At 58.6% G+C, this 17,376-nt stretch overlaps 1 protein-coding gene across 1 annotated transcript; it reads left to right on the top strand.

The window, feature by feature from the left end:
• The first annotated feature begins 1,500 nt into the window (after positions 1–1,500).
• On the top strand, positions 1,501–17,300 carry IGLON5 (IgLON family member 5). Its single transcript, XM_040252148.1, has 8 exons — positions 1,501–1,579; positions 9,538–9,616; positions 10,522–10,754; positions 12,246–12,365; positions 13,587–13,721; positions 13,957–14,077; positions 14,661–14,815; positions 15,689–17,300. Exons 1-8 carry the CDS (start codon positions 1,501–1,503, stop codon positions 15,775–15,777), a joined length of 1,011 nt encoding a protein of 336 aa, XP_040108082.1. The 3' UTR covers positions 15,778–17,300.
• The last annotated feature ends 76 nt before the right edge of the window (positions 17,301–17,376 follow it).

Below are 17,376 nucleotides of genomic sequence, written 5' to 3'. Positions count from 1 at the left end.
ATAGCCCCTAGAGGGTGACTTCAGTAACTCCTGCCTCCAAGTGCCCCAGACAGGCAGTAGGCTCAGGGATGGTTCTCTTGCCTCAGAGCCTGTAGGGAGGACAGGGACCAGTACACCTCACCTGGTGGACAGGAGGGAGGACGGCACCTAGTAAACGGACGCATAGTGGAACCAGGAGGAAAGCATTAACTACAGGCTGTCGGGGCACCGGGGAGAGCGGGCACCTCCCAGGATCTCTCTTGTTCTTCTCAGTAACCTTGAGATATAGAGATGATTCCATCTCACAGGGAAGACACCGAGATTCCGGGAAGAGAAGGGACTGGTCCAAGGTCATACAGCCAAGGAAGTGAAGAACTGAGCAGTGGGGCTTTTTCATCCCTAAACCCTGAATCACCACCTCCCAAGGTCAGGTCCCCCAGTCTCTCCCCATTCCCTTGTTATCCTGGGAATGAGGGATAGGGAGAAGGGTGGGGAACCAAAGGAGATTTCACCCCAGAGTCACTGTTATTCATAAAAGTAGACAGAGAAGCAGAACTCTGTCCCACAAGAAGATGGGGACTGGGGGTCCAATTCCTGGGCCTGGGGTCCCTGATGACTAGGGGACCAGATTCCAGGGTCTGAGGGGCCTGGGAGCCTGGACTGCTGAAGGGCTAGGAGAGAAGGGGGCTGGGGACCAGGATTCCTGGATCTGGGTGGGGGAGGGCACTGGGGACTCTGGTTCCTGGGTCTAGGGGAGGGGAGACTGGGGGAGCAGACTCCTGGGTCTGAAGGGGTTGGGTGCTGGCACTCCTGGGGCTGGGGCCAGGATTTCTGGGTCTGGGTTGGAGAGGGGTTTGGGGGGCTCTGGTTCCTGCCTATGGGGGGCAGTGAGGACTGGGGAACCAGACTCCAGGGTCTGGGGGTGCTGGGAGCCCGGACTCCTGGGGCTAGGGGAGAAGGAGGCTGGGGACCAGAATTCCTGGGTCTGGGTGCTGGAGGGCACTGGGGACTCTGGTTCCTGGGTCTAGGGGCAGCGAGGACCGGGGGACCAGTCTCCAGGGTCTGGGGGGCCGGGATTTCTGGGTCTGCGGGAGGAGGAGGCTGGGGCCTGAAGCAGGAGGAAGGTAGCCTCCAGGGAGAGTGTCCCGGCCCGGGGTCCTAAGGATCCGAGGCGGAGAAGCCGCGGGGACGGCCGGGGCTGGAGGGGGCAGGGGCCGGGCCGCAGTAACAAAGGCCTCTCCCTCCAACAAGCGCCCCCCCCCCTCGGCCCCGCCTCCCCGGCCCCCCGCCTGCCCTGATTGGTCGGCCTTCCTGCCCGTCAGCGCCGCCCCCTCCCCGGGTCTGCAGCAGCTCCGGCCGCCTCGTCGCGCCCCCCCAGCCCCCTCCCCCCGCCCCCGCCGCCCCCCGGGCCGGTGCAGCCGCAGGCGGGGTCCCCCTCCCCCTTCCCCCTCTCCCCCCAAGCCTCGCGCGCCCCGGACCGGCCCCCCCTTTCCCCTCCCCCTTCGCGCCGCCGCTGCCGCGATGCCCCCCCCCGCGCCCGGGGCCCGGCTCCGGCTTCTCGCCGCCGCCGCCCTGGCCGGCCTGGCCGTCATCAGCCGAGGTACCGCAGCGCCGGGGGCGGGGGGCTCAGCCGGGACTTCAGGGTCCCGGGCGGGGATTGGGGGCGGGGGATAGAGCATCCCCGGGTGGGGAGGAGGGGGCCCCCGGACGCCGAGGTCTGGGCCGGGGGGGTGGGGCGCGGGGCGAGGGCAGCATCCTCTGGCTGGGAGAGGGGTCCTCGGACGTCTGGCTCCATGCCCGGGGGCAGGGGTCCGCGTCCTGGGGCCCGAGCCTGGGCCTAGGGGCGGAGGTCTGCTTCTCCCGGTCGGCGAGAGGGTCGCGGACACCTGGTCCCGGCCTGGGGGCGGGAGTCTGCGGCTCGGGATCGTGGTGGGGAAATCTGACGCTAAGTAAGGGTCCCTGGGCAGGATCTCTGAACTGAGTTGGTGGGGTGTAGGCAGAGAGATGCCCCGTCGGGGGTCTTCATCTCTGCCTGGGAGGGTCGCCTGGGAGAGTCCCCTGGGGGTCCCGGCCTGCGGGCTGGGGTCGGGGTTTCTGGGGGAAGGTTGGGGGGATGATGTCTTCTCAGGTTCCCAGGGTCAGTAAGAGATGGGGGCAGGGGTGTCCAGAGACCTCCGTCCCGGGCGGCAAAAGAAGGGGGTGGGGCTGGTCTCTCAGCTGGGAAGGGACAGAAATTCCCCAGCTGGGTCGTCTAGGTTGGGAGAAAGTGTTAGTATTTGGAGGGTTGCATTTATGTGTAAGGGGAGATGGGGCTGGAGATCCAAGAAGTTGGGGTGCTGGGCTGGGGACTCCAGATGTGGAAAGCCCTGGCTGAATATTTGGGTTTGGGGCAGGACAGAGGGTGACTGAGGACCGCGGGAAGGGAAGGGTTAACCCAGGGTCAAGGATTAATATCAGTCTTCCTAGTTGGGGCTGGGGCGGTGGGCGGCTGCTGGGGGCTGGTCTTTTGTAGAGCTGGAAGGGAAGAATGGTAGGGGAGAGGCTGGGGGGTGGTGAACTTGGCAGTCTCTGTTTAGAAGATGTATAGCTGGACCTTTTATCTCCCAGCAGGCAGGCGACCTGGGGGTGTTCCAAGAGATGACCCCCTAAGGAGGGGAGGGGAGAGCTAGGAGGCTGGAGGCAGGGCCGGGGTTCATTTAGTGCTTCTGGATAATCACCCTCAGGCCCTGCCCTGACCCAGAATCACAGAGGCAGGGACACACAGTCGGGAACATCCTAGAACCTCCGACAGTCTCCGCCAGACAGCTGCGAGACAGCGGCTCTCAGCCTCCCACCCACACAACGCCCGTCAGGCACAGCCACATAAACACCCGTCACCCGGTCCGACCTGGAGCCGCACCTGCAGACCGCCGGAGTCACACGGGATGCTGGCGGCTGGGGCGGGGCGGGGCGGGTGGGGGGATCACCCCCTCCCTGGTGCAAAGCGTCTGGGTGCCCCTCCCACCTGGCCAGTCTGAATCCCTGTCTGACTTTCTGCCTGCCTTGTCTGTCTCTGTGTCTCTGTCGCTTGTCTCTCTCGGTCTCTCTCACGTCTCGGCCATTTCCGGAGGCTTCCTGGCTTGGGGGGACATCCCGTTGGTCTCCGTGGCTGGGTCGCTGGCTCTCCATCGCTGCTGGGTTCAGCACAATTCCACACCTGGCCCGCTCGGCCTCTGGAACTGCTTGTCCCCGTCACACCCCGTGTGTGTCTCTCTGTCTCTTTCCAGCCCCTCACACGGTGCCTTGATCCTCATCCACTTCTAGGAACTCATGTCCCATCCCGGGTCACTCATTCTCCTCCTTGTCCTTTGAAATGTCTCTGACCTTCTCCCTTCACCTCTCCATTTTCCTCTCTCTTTTCCTTTACACTCAAGATCACTTTCCATTTGCCTTCTACTTTGACTCTTCAGAATCCTAGAAATAACTGTTGTTCACACGTGCAGGGCTGGGAGCTCAGTGGAACCAGGAGATGGTCTGTGACCTAGGTCAAGTCCATTCCCACCTCTGGGCCGTTTGTCCCCTACCAGAGGACTTCGACCAGAGGGACAGAGGGCAGAATGGCTGGCGGGTGAGCTGAGACAGGATTAGAGGGTTGGAAAGACAGCCCCACCTACCCACCACCGCTTGACGGCTGAGGCTGAGAAAAAGCCGGTGGAAGTCACACCAGATTGCATCTCCTCCTCTCTCTTATTCATTTGATGGTTTCCAGATTACAGGAGGAGAGCATACCAGTGAGCCATCCACTACAGGAATGCATAAAAGCAAACCCCGCTACGTCCCCACCCCTGCATGTTCCAGTCTCAAGAGAGAGCCAGGGTCCTCAGCCTCCCCAGGAGCCTCTCGCTTGCACAGTCAGACAGGCAGAGTTCAGCGTCTGTAAAGAATTGGTTAGTTTGTTGATGTTTCTCCCAAGATAGAAACAAAGTAAAGCCATTTCTCTGCAACTGGCTTTTTTCCTCTCAACTGTATCTCCCTGGCATCTGTAGATATTGCTCTGTCTTTACCTTTTTCCCCTCTAAATTCTTTATGCCAACACACACACACATCCACTTAGAAAAGTAGCTGCAGCTGGTGATTTGGGGGTGGTTCCTTTGCCGTATTAAATGAAGCAGGGGAAGGGTGAACACAAGCATGTGGACCCTTCTCTAGGGGGTCCCCCAAGCCCCCAGTTTGTCTAGACTGTGGGCGCTGCCTTGGTAGCTCATTTAACACATATTTATTAGGTGCACAGACATTGTTCTAAACTCTGGGAATCTATAAACACAGCAGTGGAGTCCCTGACCTCCAGGAGCTTACATCCTAGTGGGATGGAGAGAGAGCCACCAACTAAAACCAAACCTAAAAAGTAAACAGGTGATTTTAGAGAGTGATGAGCACAGAGGAAATGAGCATGACTCGGCAGGCAGACGAGTTGGCCTTGGGAGCTCAGGTAACTTCTGAGCCGCTGAGTGGAGTTCAGACTGAAAGGAGGGGAGGAATCAGCCTTGGAAAGATCCCTTGGGAACAGCAGAAGCAAAGGCCCTGCAGTGGGAAAGTGAAAGTGAAAGTCGCTCAGTTGTGTCCGATTCTTTGTGACCCCATGGACTATACAGTCCATGGAATTCTCCAGGCCAGAATACTGGAGTGGATAGCTGAGCCACAAGGGACCAGTGGAAAGAAATGGCCAGCACATGGAAAGTTCCAGGGCTCTAGGCTCAGCATAAAGACACTGGACATCAGTGATAAGGAGGATTTGGGAGGTCAGCCAAGAGGGAGAGGGGTCTGGGGGCTGTTCAGTGGCAGTTAGACTAGCCTTTTCTTGGGCTTCCCAGGTGGTTCAGTGGGTAAAGAACCCACCTGCCAATGCGGGAGACTTAAGAAACACTGGTTCAATCCCTGGTTCGGGAAGATTCCCTGGAGGAAGGCATGGCTATCCACTGCAGTATTCTTGCCTGGAGAATCCCATGGACAGAGAAGCCTGGCGGGCTACAGTCCCTAGGGTTGCAAAGAGTTGGACATGACTGAAGCGACCTAGCACAGCACAGCACAGCACAGCACAGCACAGCACATAAGAGTCACTCGTCTGGAATGGCAGAGACCCACAAGGTCCCTCCCATCACAATTGGACCCACCGCCAGGCTGCTCCCTGCCCCATAACCATCCCACCAGCCAACACAAGTAGAGCTGTTTGCAGGTGCTTAACTAGCAGGAACCTGCTTGGGTGACCTTCCATCCTCTCCCCCTCAAGCCAGTGAGTGAGGCATGATGATGGTCCCTGATGGGCCCCGTTTAGAGGTGGGAAAACTGAGTCCCTGGTATAGGAAGTAACTTGTGCAGCTCGGTGGTGCAGCTGGGATTTGAACCTAGGCAGCCAGGCTCCCCAGTCCATTCATTTAGCAGGCTGGTTATGCTTGCTTAGTAGCAGCAGAACAGATGCTGAGTCCCGGACTCAGGGGTGGGTGCTGGGCATAGAGCAACCTACAACCCAGAACCGCCCTGCCCTTCCCCCACCCCCAGGGGACCGACACCGAACCTGGGATAGCAATAGATGTTTCTTTAAAAAGAAGGTGCTGTTAAGAGCAGCAAGCATTTCTGCCTGCTAAGCACTGAGTTAAACATTTTGCTTGCATGTTCTCATGGAATCCCTGACAAAAAGCCTGCTGAGGGAAGAAATACCATTTTTCTCCTTTCTACAGTTGAGGAAACTGAGGCTCAGACTGGCTGGGGGTCATCCAGTCAGGAAATGATGGGACAGACATTTGATCTATCAGCCTAGGCTCCTCAGGGCTTTCTTATCCAATCTCTAGAGATATCCAGCCCCCCTACCAACAGTTCTCTAAATCCAGTTTGGGGGAGGCCTTCAGAGAACTCCTGGTCAAGAAGGGAAAACATACCTGGATGCTGTAACAGCTGAATCAGAGGGTACTCAGTAGAGACAGTGGGAACTGTCCACCTTGTACAGTCAGGGAAGTACTTCTGGAGGAGGGGGCATTTGAGCTGGGGTTTTGAAGAATGCATAAGAGTTCAAGAATTGGCACAGCATGTTGCAGGCATCCATTTACATTCACTCATTCAACAAATTTTTCCCAAGGCCTTCCAGGCCAGGCCTGGTGCTGGGAGATCCTAGAGACACAAACCTGAGTCAGACTCAGGCCCTGCCCTCAAGAAACTTACAGTGTGATAGGGGAGAGAGACACAGACAGTCACCACCGCTTAGATCTGAGCTCTAAGGGAGGTAGTGCAGGCATTGTGGGAAAACAAAAGAGGACTAGAAAGAGTAGGGATTCAGCATTTTCCAAGCAGAATTCCTACAGAGGGGACCTCATGTGCACTAGCTTATTTATTTAGCTATTAAACATGTCTTGAGGCCGCCTATGGGTCAGACTGTGGGTAGGGTGATGCTGCAGGTGAGGAGCCCAGGCCCCACCCTGAGAGGCTCCCATCTGGTGAGGAAAGCAGAGTGAGACAATCCAAGTGATTGAGACTAAGAGGGAGGGACAGTGAATGGGACTCAGACAGATGGTGGGGCCGGGCCCAGCGACAGACAGGGTGGTGGGATGGCTAACCTGACCCTCTCCTACATTTACTGACACACAGAGAGGGGAAGGGACTTACTCAAGTCACAGCACACAGGGTACTCCTGAGCCTGGAGTCTGGGAACTGCAAGAGACAGACAGGCAGACATCCAAGTTTAGAGACACACAGACCAGGCATACAAGACCCACTTGAGATAACTTCATCACTCATCTCCTGAGACTGCCCTCAGCCAGGGCCCAGCTGGGCGTGCTGGGGACGCAGATGGTCTGAGCTGGGCCTTGCCCTGGAGGAGCAGGTGGGGGAGGCAGACGCCTCTGATCCACGGAGCCCTGGGAAAAGAGCGAGAGGCTGTGTGGGCTCGGATGGGCCGTCTCTCCTCCGAGAGGCCCCATATACCAGGTCCCTGGAGAAGGAGAAGCGTTTTGATGGGGAATAGTGAGAGGGAGAGAGGGGGAAGAAAAATGGGGAATGTGGGCTTGGATCGCACTAGGGGAGAGGAGGCAGGAGACAGAGATGTCAGGGCCCTGGATGCCAGGCTGAGGGGCGAGGACTTCGTCCTGGGAGGCCGCTCTGAGTATTGGAAAGATCCCTCTGGCAAACAGTGTGTGTGTGTGTGTCTGTCTGTTTCTCTGTCTCCTGGGACATGTGATTAAGATCCTGCCCTCTCCTGTGAGGTCCGCACCCTACCCCAGGGCCTGAGGCTGAGCTCAGGAGCCCTTGGTTCTACCCTGAGGCTTCAGGGACACCTTGGACAGCTCCTTCTTCAACCACCGGCCTGGGGCAGGCCTCCTTGAACCTGGGACAGTTGCTATCAGAGGGCTGGGGAAGTGGTGGGCGGGGAGGGCAGGGTGATTTTGACTCCCAGGAGGCATCTAACGACTCCGGCATTTTTGGTTAGGGTGAGGGAGCTCCTGGCATCTGGGGGGTCAAAGCCGGGATGCTCTCAAACATTCTACACTGCATAGGACAGCCCCATGATGAAGAATCATCCGGCCCCCGATGTCGACGGTGCTGAAATGGCGCAAGCTTGGTCTGGGATGTGTGTGACCAGGAGTATACAGATCTATGGGGTGTGCATATGCGTGTGTGTGTGTGCATGGCTGTGTGTGATCTGATTGTAGGTGACAGCATGGCTGCATGTGCCCAACTCTTGGCCCAGGGCAGTTGCTTTGTATTTGAGAGCCTCCGTCCGTGTGTCGCTGTTTCAGGCTGTAGCTTCATGCACGACTGTCCGGGGTCGGGGGTGGGGATGAGCATAGCCCTCCAGCTGGGAGGTCACTGTGACCGATGAAGCCTGTGTGTGTGTGTGTGTGTGTGAGAGAGAGAGAGTCTTTGGGCAGGGCTGTAACTGTGTGTAGACTTGGCACCTGCGTGTGTTGGGCTACATGTGTGTAACCGTGTGCATCTGGTTATGTCTGGGGGGGCTGGTCAGGGTGTCGTGGCTGGTGGCCGACTGGCGTGCTTCTGGGAAAGAACTGTCTCTTCTAACTGACCTTCTCCCGGGGGTGCGTCCCAGGCTGTGTACCTCAGCCTAAGTGTGTATGCCTCTGTCCCTCAGCGGACCCGCTTGTCGTGGGTGGGACTTTTTCCTGTCCCTGGGGCTGACTCTTTCCCGGGCCCTGGTGACTGTGTGTGTCTGTCTGTCTGTCCCCTGGCTGCCCCTTCCTCTTCCTAGGGCTGTCCTGGCACATCCTCTCCACCAGGCTCAGGGCTGGTGAGTCCCTTCCCTCTCTCCAGGGCTCACCAAATGACCAGAGCAGCTCCAGCGCGGGTGAGCTGGGGGTGAGGGCTGCAGGCCCCAGGCCCCAAATCCCGGGGCCTGGTGAGCCCACTGCCCTGGCTCTGCCCCAGCTGCGTCCAGAGGGGCTGCAGATGGAGAGGGCCTCCGGGAGTCATCGGGGTGGTGTGGGCAATTAATTCATCAAATTAATCAGTTCCTCATTCCGGGGCGGGTGCCGGGGCAGCCCTGAGCTGGGCAGAGCCTCCCCTGGCGTCCAAGGTCACCCGGCCTCTTCCTCTCCCCCGCCTGGTGCTGTCTCCATCCGCTGCCTCCGCGGGCCCAGCCCCCACTCCCTGGCCCCGGTCCAGCCTCTGGCCACAGTCCACGGAGAGATGAATGGGTGGGGGCGGGGGTTCTGCCAAACGCCAGGGCACTGGAGCGGGCAGGCAGGAGTGGGCATGCGCCTGCCAGAGTGCCCCGCTGGGCCCGGGCACACGGGCAGTCTGTGTGCACACGGGAATCTCTACACCACGCCAGAGGGCGTCCTGGGCATCTGTGATAGATGTGTGTCCATGGATATTCGCACACACCCGTGTCTGTGTGTGTGCTGGCGTTTGTGTGTCTGGGTGTCTGTGTGCGCACGTGTGGGTGTTGAGTATCTGCCTGCAGCCTGTCTTTCCGTGTATTTCTGAGTTAATGTGTGTACATGTGTGTACCTGTCTGTTACATCTGTACATACATCTGTGTATGTGAGTGTGTACTTGTGGGTCTGTGAATATGTGTATGTGCCTCTGTGTATGTGGATATGTGTGTGTGTGTACTCTTGAATCTGTGTGTGTGTTCACTTGAACATGTATGTGTGTGCCGTGTTTCCACATGTCTGTGTGTGTGTGCACAGATTTGTGTGTCTGTACCTGCACATGTGCATTTCTGTGTTTATGAGTGTGCATGTGTCTCTGTGTGCACACATCTGTACACAGCATCTGTGAGTGTATACTTGAGCTTTGATGTACGTGTGTCTGTGTGCTTATACATGTGTTTATGTGCTGTGATTGTGTTGTCCTAGTGTCTTGGGAGGTGTGTAGATTTGTGTGTCCCAGCCTGTCTGGGTCAGCATGGGCTTGTGGGAAGGTACGTTGCGTGTGTCTGTGGTGAGTGTCTCTGGAAACATCAATGAATGTGTGTGCCAGTGGATGTGGGAAGTGTGTGTCTGCCAGGGTGTGTCTGTGTGTGTGTACACATGTGCACGGTCCTGCCCAGCTGAGCTACCCTCCCTTCCGCAGGACTGCTGTCTCAGAGTCTGGAGTTCAGCTCTCCTGCCGACAACTACACGGTGTGTGAAGGCGACAACGCCACACTCAGGTAGGGGGACACAGAAGTGCTGCCCCTTTGCCCTCCTTAGAGGGGAACTGTCCTGACCTGCAGGCTCCACCCATACCCGCCCCCCCCCCCCATCGGGACAGAGGCCATCAGGGCCCAGACTCTGGGCCCGGCTCCACCCTGGGCCTCAGTGTGCCCATCTGTCAAATGGGTGGAGGAGCGGTGACCACCACCTGGGTTGTTGGAGGATGCAAGAGTCTGTACATACACCCCGGGGGCTTCCCTGGTGGCTCAGTGGTAAAGAAACCACCTGCCAATTCAGAAGACCTGGGTTCAGTCTTTGGGTCTGGAAGATCCCCTGGAGAAGGGAATGGCAACCTGCTCCAGTATTCTTGCCTGGGAAATTCCACGGATGGAAGAGCCTGGCAGGCTGCAGTCCATGAAGTCACAAAAAAGTCAGACACCACTTAGGAACTAAACGACAACAACACATGCTGAGCTTAGAGAGCTTAGCACACTGACTGTTTAATGAGAACTGGTGTTACTCTCCCCCAGCTCTCTGCCCTCCTGTGGGTCTGTCCCCCCATCTCTGTCCCTCTCTCTGAGTGTCTGTCCCCCTCTCTCTGGGTCCCTTGTCATTCTGTATCTCTGTCCCTCTCCCCCGGGGTGTCTGTCCCCCTCTTTTTGGGTCTCTGACACACAGCAGTCACTCAGTAACCATCAGCTGTCATCCCATTGTGCACTTGGGCTCACAACTATCCCTCTCTGAGGCTGTTTGCCCACCTGTAAAGTGGGTGCAGTCACAGCTGCCTCCCAGGACTGCTGTGGGAACTGGAGATGCAGCGAGCCTTCCTCTCTCCACCTCTAAGCCCTCTTGACAGGGGGGACCCTGGAGGGCCAGGCGGGGATGGGGGAGAGAACTGCCCTCCCCTCATCCTCCCCTCCAGCTGCTTCATTGACGAGCATGTGACCCGAGTAGCCTGGCTGAACCGCTCCAACATCCTGTATGCGGGCAACGACCGCTGGACCAGTGACCCGAGGGTGCGGCTGCTCACCAACACTCCCGAGGAGTTCTCCATCCTTATCACCCAGGTGGGGCTGGGCGACGAGGGCCTCTACACCTGCTCCTTCCAGACCCGCCACCAGCCGTACACCACTCAGGTCTACCTCATCGTCCACGGTGAGCCCTCCGCCGGGGCCCTGGTGGGGGAGGGGGGAGCCGGGGATGGGCGCTGGGGAGAGGGGACACTCGTGTCCTCGTCAATCCCAGGGACACCCGGGGAAGACAGACACATTCCCTGCCCTCACGGATTCCAGCCAGGCAGAGGGAGAGAAAGTCAGAGACAACCTACAGGGCAGGAGAGATACGCGGGCCGGGGGGCACTTGAAGGAAAACCCCGCGTTCGTTGGCTCAGCCCGGCTTCTTGAGCACCTGCTGCGTGCAGGCACTGCTCCACAGGCCAGGGACAGAGAGGAGCCAGGCAGGCTGGCCCTGCCCTTCTGGAGGTGTCTTTCCGAGGAGAGGCAGTTTCCCAGACATCACGTCTGAGCTGAGACCTTCAGGAAAAAGAACAGCACGTGCGGAGGCTGGATGCTCAGAGCGGGAGAGGTGGGGGTGGAGAGACCCATGGCGGGGGGCGGGAAGCTGGAGAGACCCATGGCATCAGAGGTGGTCTGGAGGGCAGCAAGCACGTGGAGAGACAGGAAGCCAGGGACGGCTCAGCCCTGCTCTTGACAAGCCCTGACCTGGGAGCCAAATCCTCCGGTTCCAACCTTGCCGCTGCCACCCAGGGGCTGAGGCACCCAAAGCGAGCCGGACGATCAGACTCCTCATCTGCAAAACGGAGATGACGCTGTCATATATCAAATTCAAGACGTCATCCGTTGGAAGGGACACCTTTACTTTATTCTGCTTGCTAGAAACGGGGTGGGAGGGTAACCTGCCAGTTAAACACTGGAGCCCTTCATAAGGCCACCCTGATTGAAGAAATGTTCATAGGGGGCGGGGTCGAGGCGGGGAACGCCCCCATGTGTTAGAATTGATGAACAGAGCAACATCTCACTTCCCCGGTGGCTCAGCTGGTAAAGAATTCGCCTGCGATGAGGGAGTGAGTTCGATCCCTGGGTCAGGAAGATCCCCTGGAGGAGGGCATGGCAACCTACTCCAGCATTCTTGCCTGGACAATTCCATGGGCAGAGGAGCCTGGCGGGCTACAGTCCACGGGGTCACAAAGAGTCAGACAGGACTGAAGCGACTGAGCAAGAATGCGTGCACCCAGAGGGGAGTAGTGAGGGTTTCATGGGTTCATTTTTGTGAAGTAGTTAAAACAGGGTAAGCTTACATTCAGTAGGCACCATACAAGCATTAGCTAAACAAATTAGTTGTACTAATCAATACAAATAGAGATGGGAAGGGAGGAATTCAGACCCAAAGATAGAAAATAGAAACCGCGTGAGAAGGAAGGTGGAGAGAGACTGAGAAAGTGAGGAAGACACAAGACCAGCAACTGGAGAAGGGGCCAGATCCAGAGGGGAGGGGAAACAGAGGACTTCTTACAGAGAGACAGGAATATCAGCTGAACCCCTGGGTCTGAGGGAGGAGGGACCAGGCCTAGATCCTGGGTCCTGGGAACCTACAGCGCCTCTCACTGACCTTCCCTCCGGTCTGCAGTCCCTGCCCGCATCGTGAATATCTCTTCGCCCGTGACAGTGAATGAGGGGAGCAACGTGAACTTGCTTTGCCTGGCTGTGGGGCGGCCGGAGCCCACGGTCACCTGGAGGCAGCTCCGAGGTGAGGACCCCACCCCGGCTGAAAGTCCCTTCCCCTACTCCACAGGCTGCGCCCAAAGCTCCTCATGTTCCTAGCTAGATACCCAGAACCTCTCACTCCCGCCTCCTTTGATCCCCCCAGAAGCTTTGTCATGACCGGATTTACCCCTCCTACTTGGTCCTGTTATTTCTCCAACGGACTCCAGAGCCTTAGAGCCTACCCACGTGCCCTCCCAGGCTGGGGCTGTTTCCTCCACCCACCTGCTAGATCCCAGCTTGTCCCCCATCCCCGACTCCAGCAGCCCCAGTCTCTTCCCTACCAGCTCACAGGATTCTCCTGGACTCAGACCCCCATACACTAGATGACCGGAGCCAGGTTAGCACCACAGCCCCTGCCCACGTTCCGTCTCCTGCTCACATTACTGAATCTCTGCCGGATGCCTCAGGCCAGCGGTTCTCTTAGTATGGTCCCCAGACTCACAGCAGGGGCATCACCTGGAGACTCGCCAGAAAGGCACGAGTCAGAACCACCTCTCCCCCTCTCACCACCACAATCTGTCCTAACAAGCCCTTCAAGTGATCCCAAGGTAGAGCTGAGAAGCACGGCGGCCCCCAAACAGAGGGATCTGAATGGGAAATTCCATATCCTAGACATTGCACACTGTCCCCTCTACTTGATCTCCACCACCATTTCCCAGACCCCTAGATCCTCACTCACTGGGCCTTGGGAGACCAAATATGCCAGCCCCTAGATTTCTTGGGACCCCAGAACGCAATAACTAGGTCTCGGATCCCTGGATCCTCCCCTTCCACTTCATCTGAGCCCCGCAGTTCTGGTCTTGAGTTCCTGGATCCCCTAATGCTGTGAGTCCCAAAGGGTCTTCTGAGCGGGCACGCTATTCTAAGACCCCCAATACTGGATTGCTGATTCCAGTCACGAGCTCCTGATTCCCTGGGCCCCAAGGGCTAGACCCCAGAATCCTGGATCCTTCCTCGCCGGGTCTGTTTTCTGGATCTTTCTGATCCCCAGGAGCTCCTGGCACCCTCCCCACTGGGTTCTAGTTACTAAGTCCCAGCTCCTCACTCCCTGTCCCACCGCAGCAACCCCCACCCCCCCACTGACCCCGGCACTCCAGGCCCTGCGCCTGTCCGCCCCGCTGATGTTTGTCCGTGTTGTGCCCGTGTTGTCCCGTGTTAAGTGTTTGTGTCCGGCCCCGCCCCCTCCCCTCCCCTCCCCCGACAGACGGCTTCACCTCCGAAGGCGAGATCCTGGAGATTTCCGACATCCAGCGGGGCCAGGCTGGGGAATACGAGTGCGTGACTCACAACGGGGTTAACTCTGCACCGGATAGCCGTCGCGTGCTGGTCACAGTCAACTGTGAGCCGCCCCCCCCCACCTCCACCCCACCGGCACGGGGCACAAAAGCGGGGCGGGCCCTGGGTCCCTGGGGATGAAGAGTGTGCGAGAGGAGGAAGGGGGTGGGTCTGCAGGAGGAAGGGGTCTAAGAGGAGGGGGCTCGAGAACTCCCAGGAAGGAAGAAGGAGGGGCTGGGGGGTGAGACCCTTTCGTCCGCACTGGGCAAGGAAAATTCGCTGACCCTGTCCCTCGCCAGATCCTCCAACCATCACCGACGTGACCAGCGCCCGCACGGCCGTGGGCCGGGCCGCCCTCCTCCGCTGCGAAGCCATGGCGGTGCCTCCCGCGGATTTCCAGTGGTACAAGGATGACAGACTGTGAGGATGGCACCGGGGCGGGCCGTGGTGGTGGTGGTGGGGTCCTCGGTCCTTTGGGACTCGGGGAGGAGGCAGAGGGAGCAGAGTTCTGGGTCCTGGGAACTAGGGGTGGGGGTGGGGGTGGTGTCCGGGTTCTAGCTGTTGGGGTCCTCTGGGCCCCAGGGCAACTGCAGTGGCTTACTGGAAATTTGGGTCCTGGGATAATGAATGCTGGAGCCTGGCCTCCGACTATTCAGCAAGAAGGTCTGGGGTGGGGGTAATGCTGAGACTTGTCAGCATCAGGGTTTTAGGGGACCTCACCAGCTTTAGGGTTAAGGGACCACTGGATCTGAGGTTTAGCAGGGCCTGGGAATCCCTAGAGGTTGGAGGTGAGGGTCTGGGTGCCTGGAGAGGAGCGTCGGTGAGGGTGGCCCGGGTTCCACAGGGAGTTAGAACCAGAGGCTAGGGGTCGCCGGGATGGGGGACAGAATGTAGGATCTCCAGGGAATCGGGGCGTCTAATAGTCAGGGGGCTGGGCTTTTTGTCCGGAGGGGGTCCCGGGCCAGGGTCCTGTGGTCTGGTCCCTGACCCAGATCCCCGGCAGGCTGAGCAGTGGCACGGCCGAGGGCCTGAAGGTGCAGACGGAGCGCACCCGCTCAATGCTTCTCTTCGCCAACGTGAGCGCCCGGCATTACGGCAACTACACGTGCCGCGCAGCCAACCGGCTGGGAACATCCAGCGCCTCCATGCGGCTCCTGCGTGCGTCCCCCGAGTAGCGGAAGGGGAGGGGCCGGGCTTGGGCGGGGCTGACCTGAATGGGCGTGGCCAGGGAGGTGGAGATGTAGAACCGCCCCTCGACTGACCCCGAGCTTAGGAAAGAGCCCAAGACCGGTGTTCATTGAGCACCCACTAAGGGAGGGAATTGGATGCTGGGGCCACTGCAAGGCACAAAAGAAGCAAGGTCTGGTGGCTCAGACGATAAAGAATATGCCTGCAATGCAGGAGACCTGAGTTCGATCCCTGGGTTGGGAAGATTCCCCTGGAGAAGGGAATGGCTACCCACTCCAGTGTTCTTGGCTAGGAAATCCCATGTACAGAAGAGCCTGGCGGGCTGCAGTCCATGGGATAGCAAAGAGTCGGACACAACTGAGCAACTAACACTTTCACTTTTGTCTAGGGACTGGTACAGCTAGTAGCAGTAGTAGTAAAGCAATAAAGTACACAAATAAAATGAAAAGTCAACAAATACATAAGCAAAAAACAATTTTGCATATTGATAAGGACTATCAATAAAATAAACAGTAGAACTGGGGATGGTAGCAGTAGACAAACGCATCAGAGAAGGCTTCCTGGAGGAAGCAACCTTTGAAATGAGACCTGAATGGTCAAAAGAATCCAGCCCTGCCAAGATCTACCAAAGAGCTTTGCAGCGGGGTGGGCTGGGGGACAGAGATGAGCCAGATGATTAGATTAAAACAGAGTGTGGGGTGGGCAGGGTCCCTGAGTGAAAACCCATAAAGGCCCTTAGGAGGCGGCCTCAGACAAGATCCTCAGAAACAAGACACCCAGGAGACACACGCATGGGGTCTTCCCACTCCGGGCCTTCCCCCTTGACCCTCTCTCTTTCCCCAGGCCCAGGATCCCTGGAAAACTCGGCCCCGAGGCCCCCAGGGCCCCTGACCCTCCTCTCCGCCCTGGGCTGGCTGTGGTGGAGGATGTAGGAAGAACTCAGTGCCGCTGGTGTCCCCCTGCGAGGGGGGGCTGAGGCCGAGAGCGAGAGGAGCAGGGGGAGCAAGCGCCGTGGGTCTCGAGGGGCGGAGGAGCTCTCGGCCGCTGAGGAAGAAGAGGAAAAGGAAGAGGAGGAAGGAAGATCTATAGAGAACCCATCACTGTGAGGGATAACGCAAAATTATGCATCTTTCTACAGCCATTCTCGCCACCGTTCACCTTTCCGATTGACCCACCCCTGGCCACCCCCACACCCCTCTCTTAGCTCAGGCTGTCAACTGGATCGCGCGTGTGTGGTGGGTGTGAGCGTGTGTGTGTGCATGTGTGTGTGTGTGTGTATGGATGGGGGGTGGGTGGGTGGGGAAGGGGGCTCAGCACTCTTCCCTCCTGGACACCCCCCTACACACATCCACTGCCCCCATCCCCGCTGTCTCTCACCTCTGGCTGGAGGTAGGTATGGGGTCTTCGTGCTGGAAGCTGTGAGGGGAGGTTTTCCAGGCTCCCGCTTTCCCAGTATATGCACGCACCCCGCCCCCTCCCCTCCCTGCTGAAAAGCTGTCTCCCGGGCAGGTTGGAAGTGGGAGGGGCATCAGACTTGCCTGGCAAGCTGTCACTCAACCTCTGCGAGCAGGTGCGGGATCTCCACCTTGGCTCTGGGCCTCCCTGCTGTCAACCAACCACCTGCCTGGAGCCAGAGGCCCTATCACCGGCTCAGCGGCCTGAGACCTTCCCACTTTCCCTGTCCCTCCCCGCCCTGGACTTTCTGGCCCTCTCCCGGGCCGATCGGTGCTTCCATCCAACTGTCAGGCCGGTGCCTGCTGTCACCTGCCTGTCTCAGTGCTTTGCCCTAGCCCTCCCCAACTCCCTTCGGCCGCCTGCAGCGCCCCTACAGCTGGCCCACAGGTGTGAGCTTGCTCGTCCACCACTGCCTGGCCTCTCCACCAACTGACCCTCCCAAAGGCTGACCTGACCACCCTCACACTCAGACACACACACACACACACACACACCAGCGACTGTGACCAGCAATAGCCCCCTGGCTCCAGCTGTCCTGTAGCCGGTGACCAGCTGTGGTTCCCCCGAGGATGAGCAACTATGTGAGAAAGGCGCTCCGAGGCTGTAACTTCAGCTTGGATTGTAGGCATACCCCACGCTGGCACACCACATCCCACAAAGTGGGGGAAGAGAGGGGCATCATACAGACGTCCCCAGCCCAGACCGAGATGTTACCAACTCCAGCTCCCGGGAGACCCTCTTATAAACCCACCCCAAACTATACCACCCGGAGCTTGGGAGGACGAGAGAGGGCAGAGCAGGGGCAGGGGGGGCAAGGGGCAGTGACTGTACCTCAGATGGGGGCCCCATCCCACATTGTCTTCCATTCCCAGGGTCCAGGGGACAGGGAGGGGAGGGGGAGGGCGCCAGGGAGGGGGGCGGGGGGGCCCTGGGGGCCGTGTGTTCCGATTCATGGGGAGTGTTGAGATCGCCACACCAATAAACGCCTTTTTCCAAAGTCTCCGCCTGCTAGTGTCAACGTCAGTAAGCATATGGGTGAGTGGAGTTTAGACTCCTGGTCATTGGTGGTGCCTCCC

The sequence above is a fragment of the Oryx dammah genome, unplaced genomic scaffold, assembly GCF_014754425.2.
Source record: "Oryx dammah isolate SB20612 unplaced genomic scaffold, SCBI_Odam_1.1 HiC_scaffold_13, whole genome shotgun sequence".
NCBI lineage: Eukaryota > Metazoa > Chordata > Mammalia > Artiodactyla > Bovidae > Oryx > Oryx dammah.
The sequence above is the reverse complement of the archived record's forward strand: the minus strand, read 5'-3'. Positions and strand labels throughout refer to the sequence as shown.

Coding starts and splice junctions, on each gene's coding strand:
- IGLON5 (XM_040252148.1), top strand. CDS start 1,501: ATGCCCCCCCCCGCGCCCGGGGCCCGGCTCCGGCTTCTCGCCGCCGCC. Junction 10,755..12,245: donor GGTCTACCTCATCGTCCACG/GTGAGCCCTCCG, acceptor TCCGGTCTGCAG/TCCCTGCCCGCATCGTGAAT. Junction 14,816..15,688: donor CGCCTCCATGCGGCTCCTGC/GTGCGTCCCCCG, acceptor CTCTTTCCCCAG/GCCCAGGATCCCTGGAAAAC.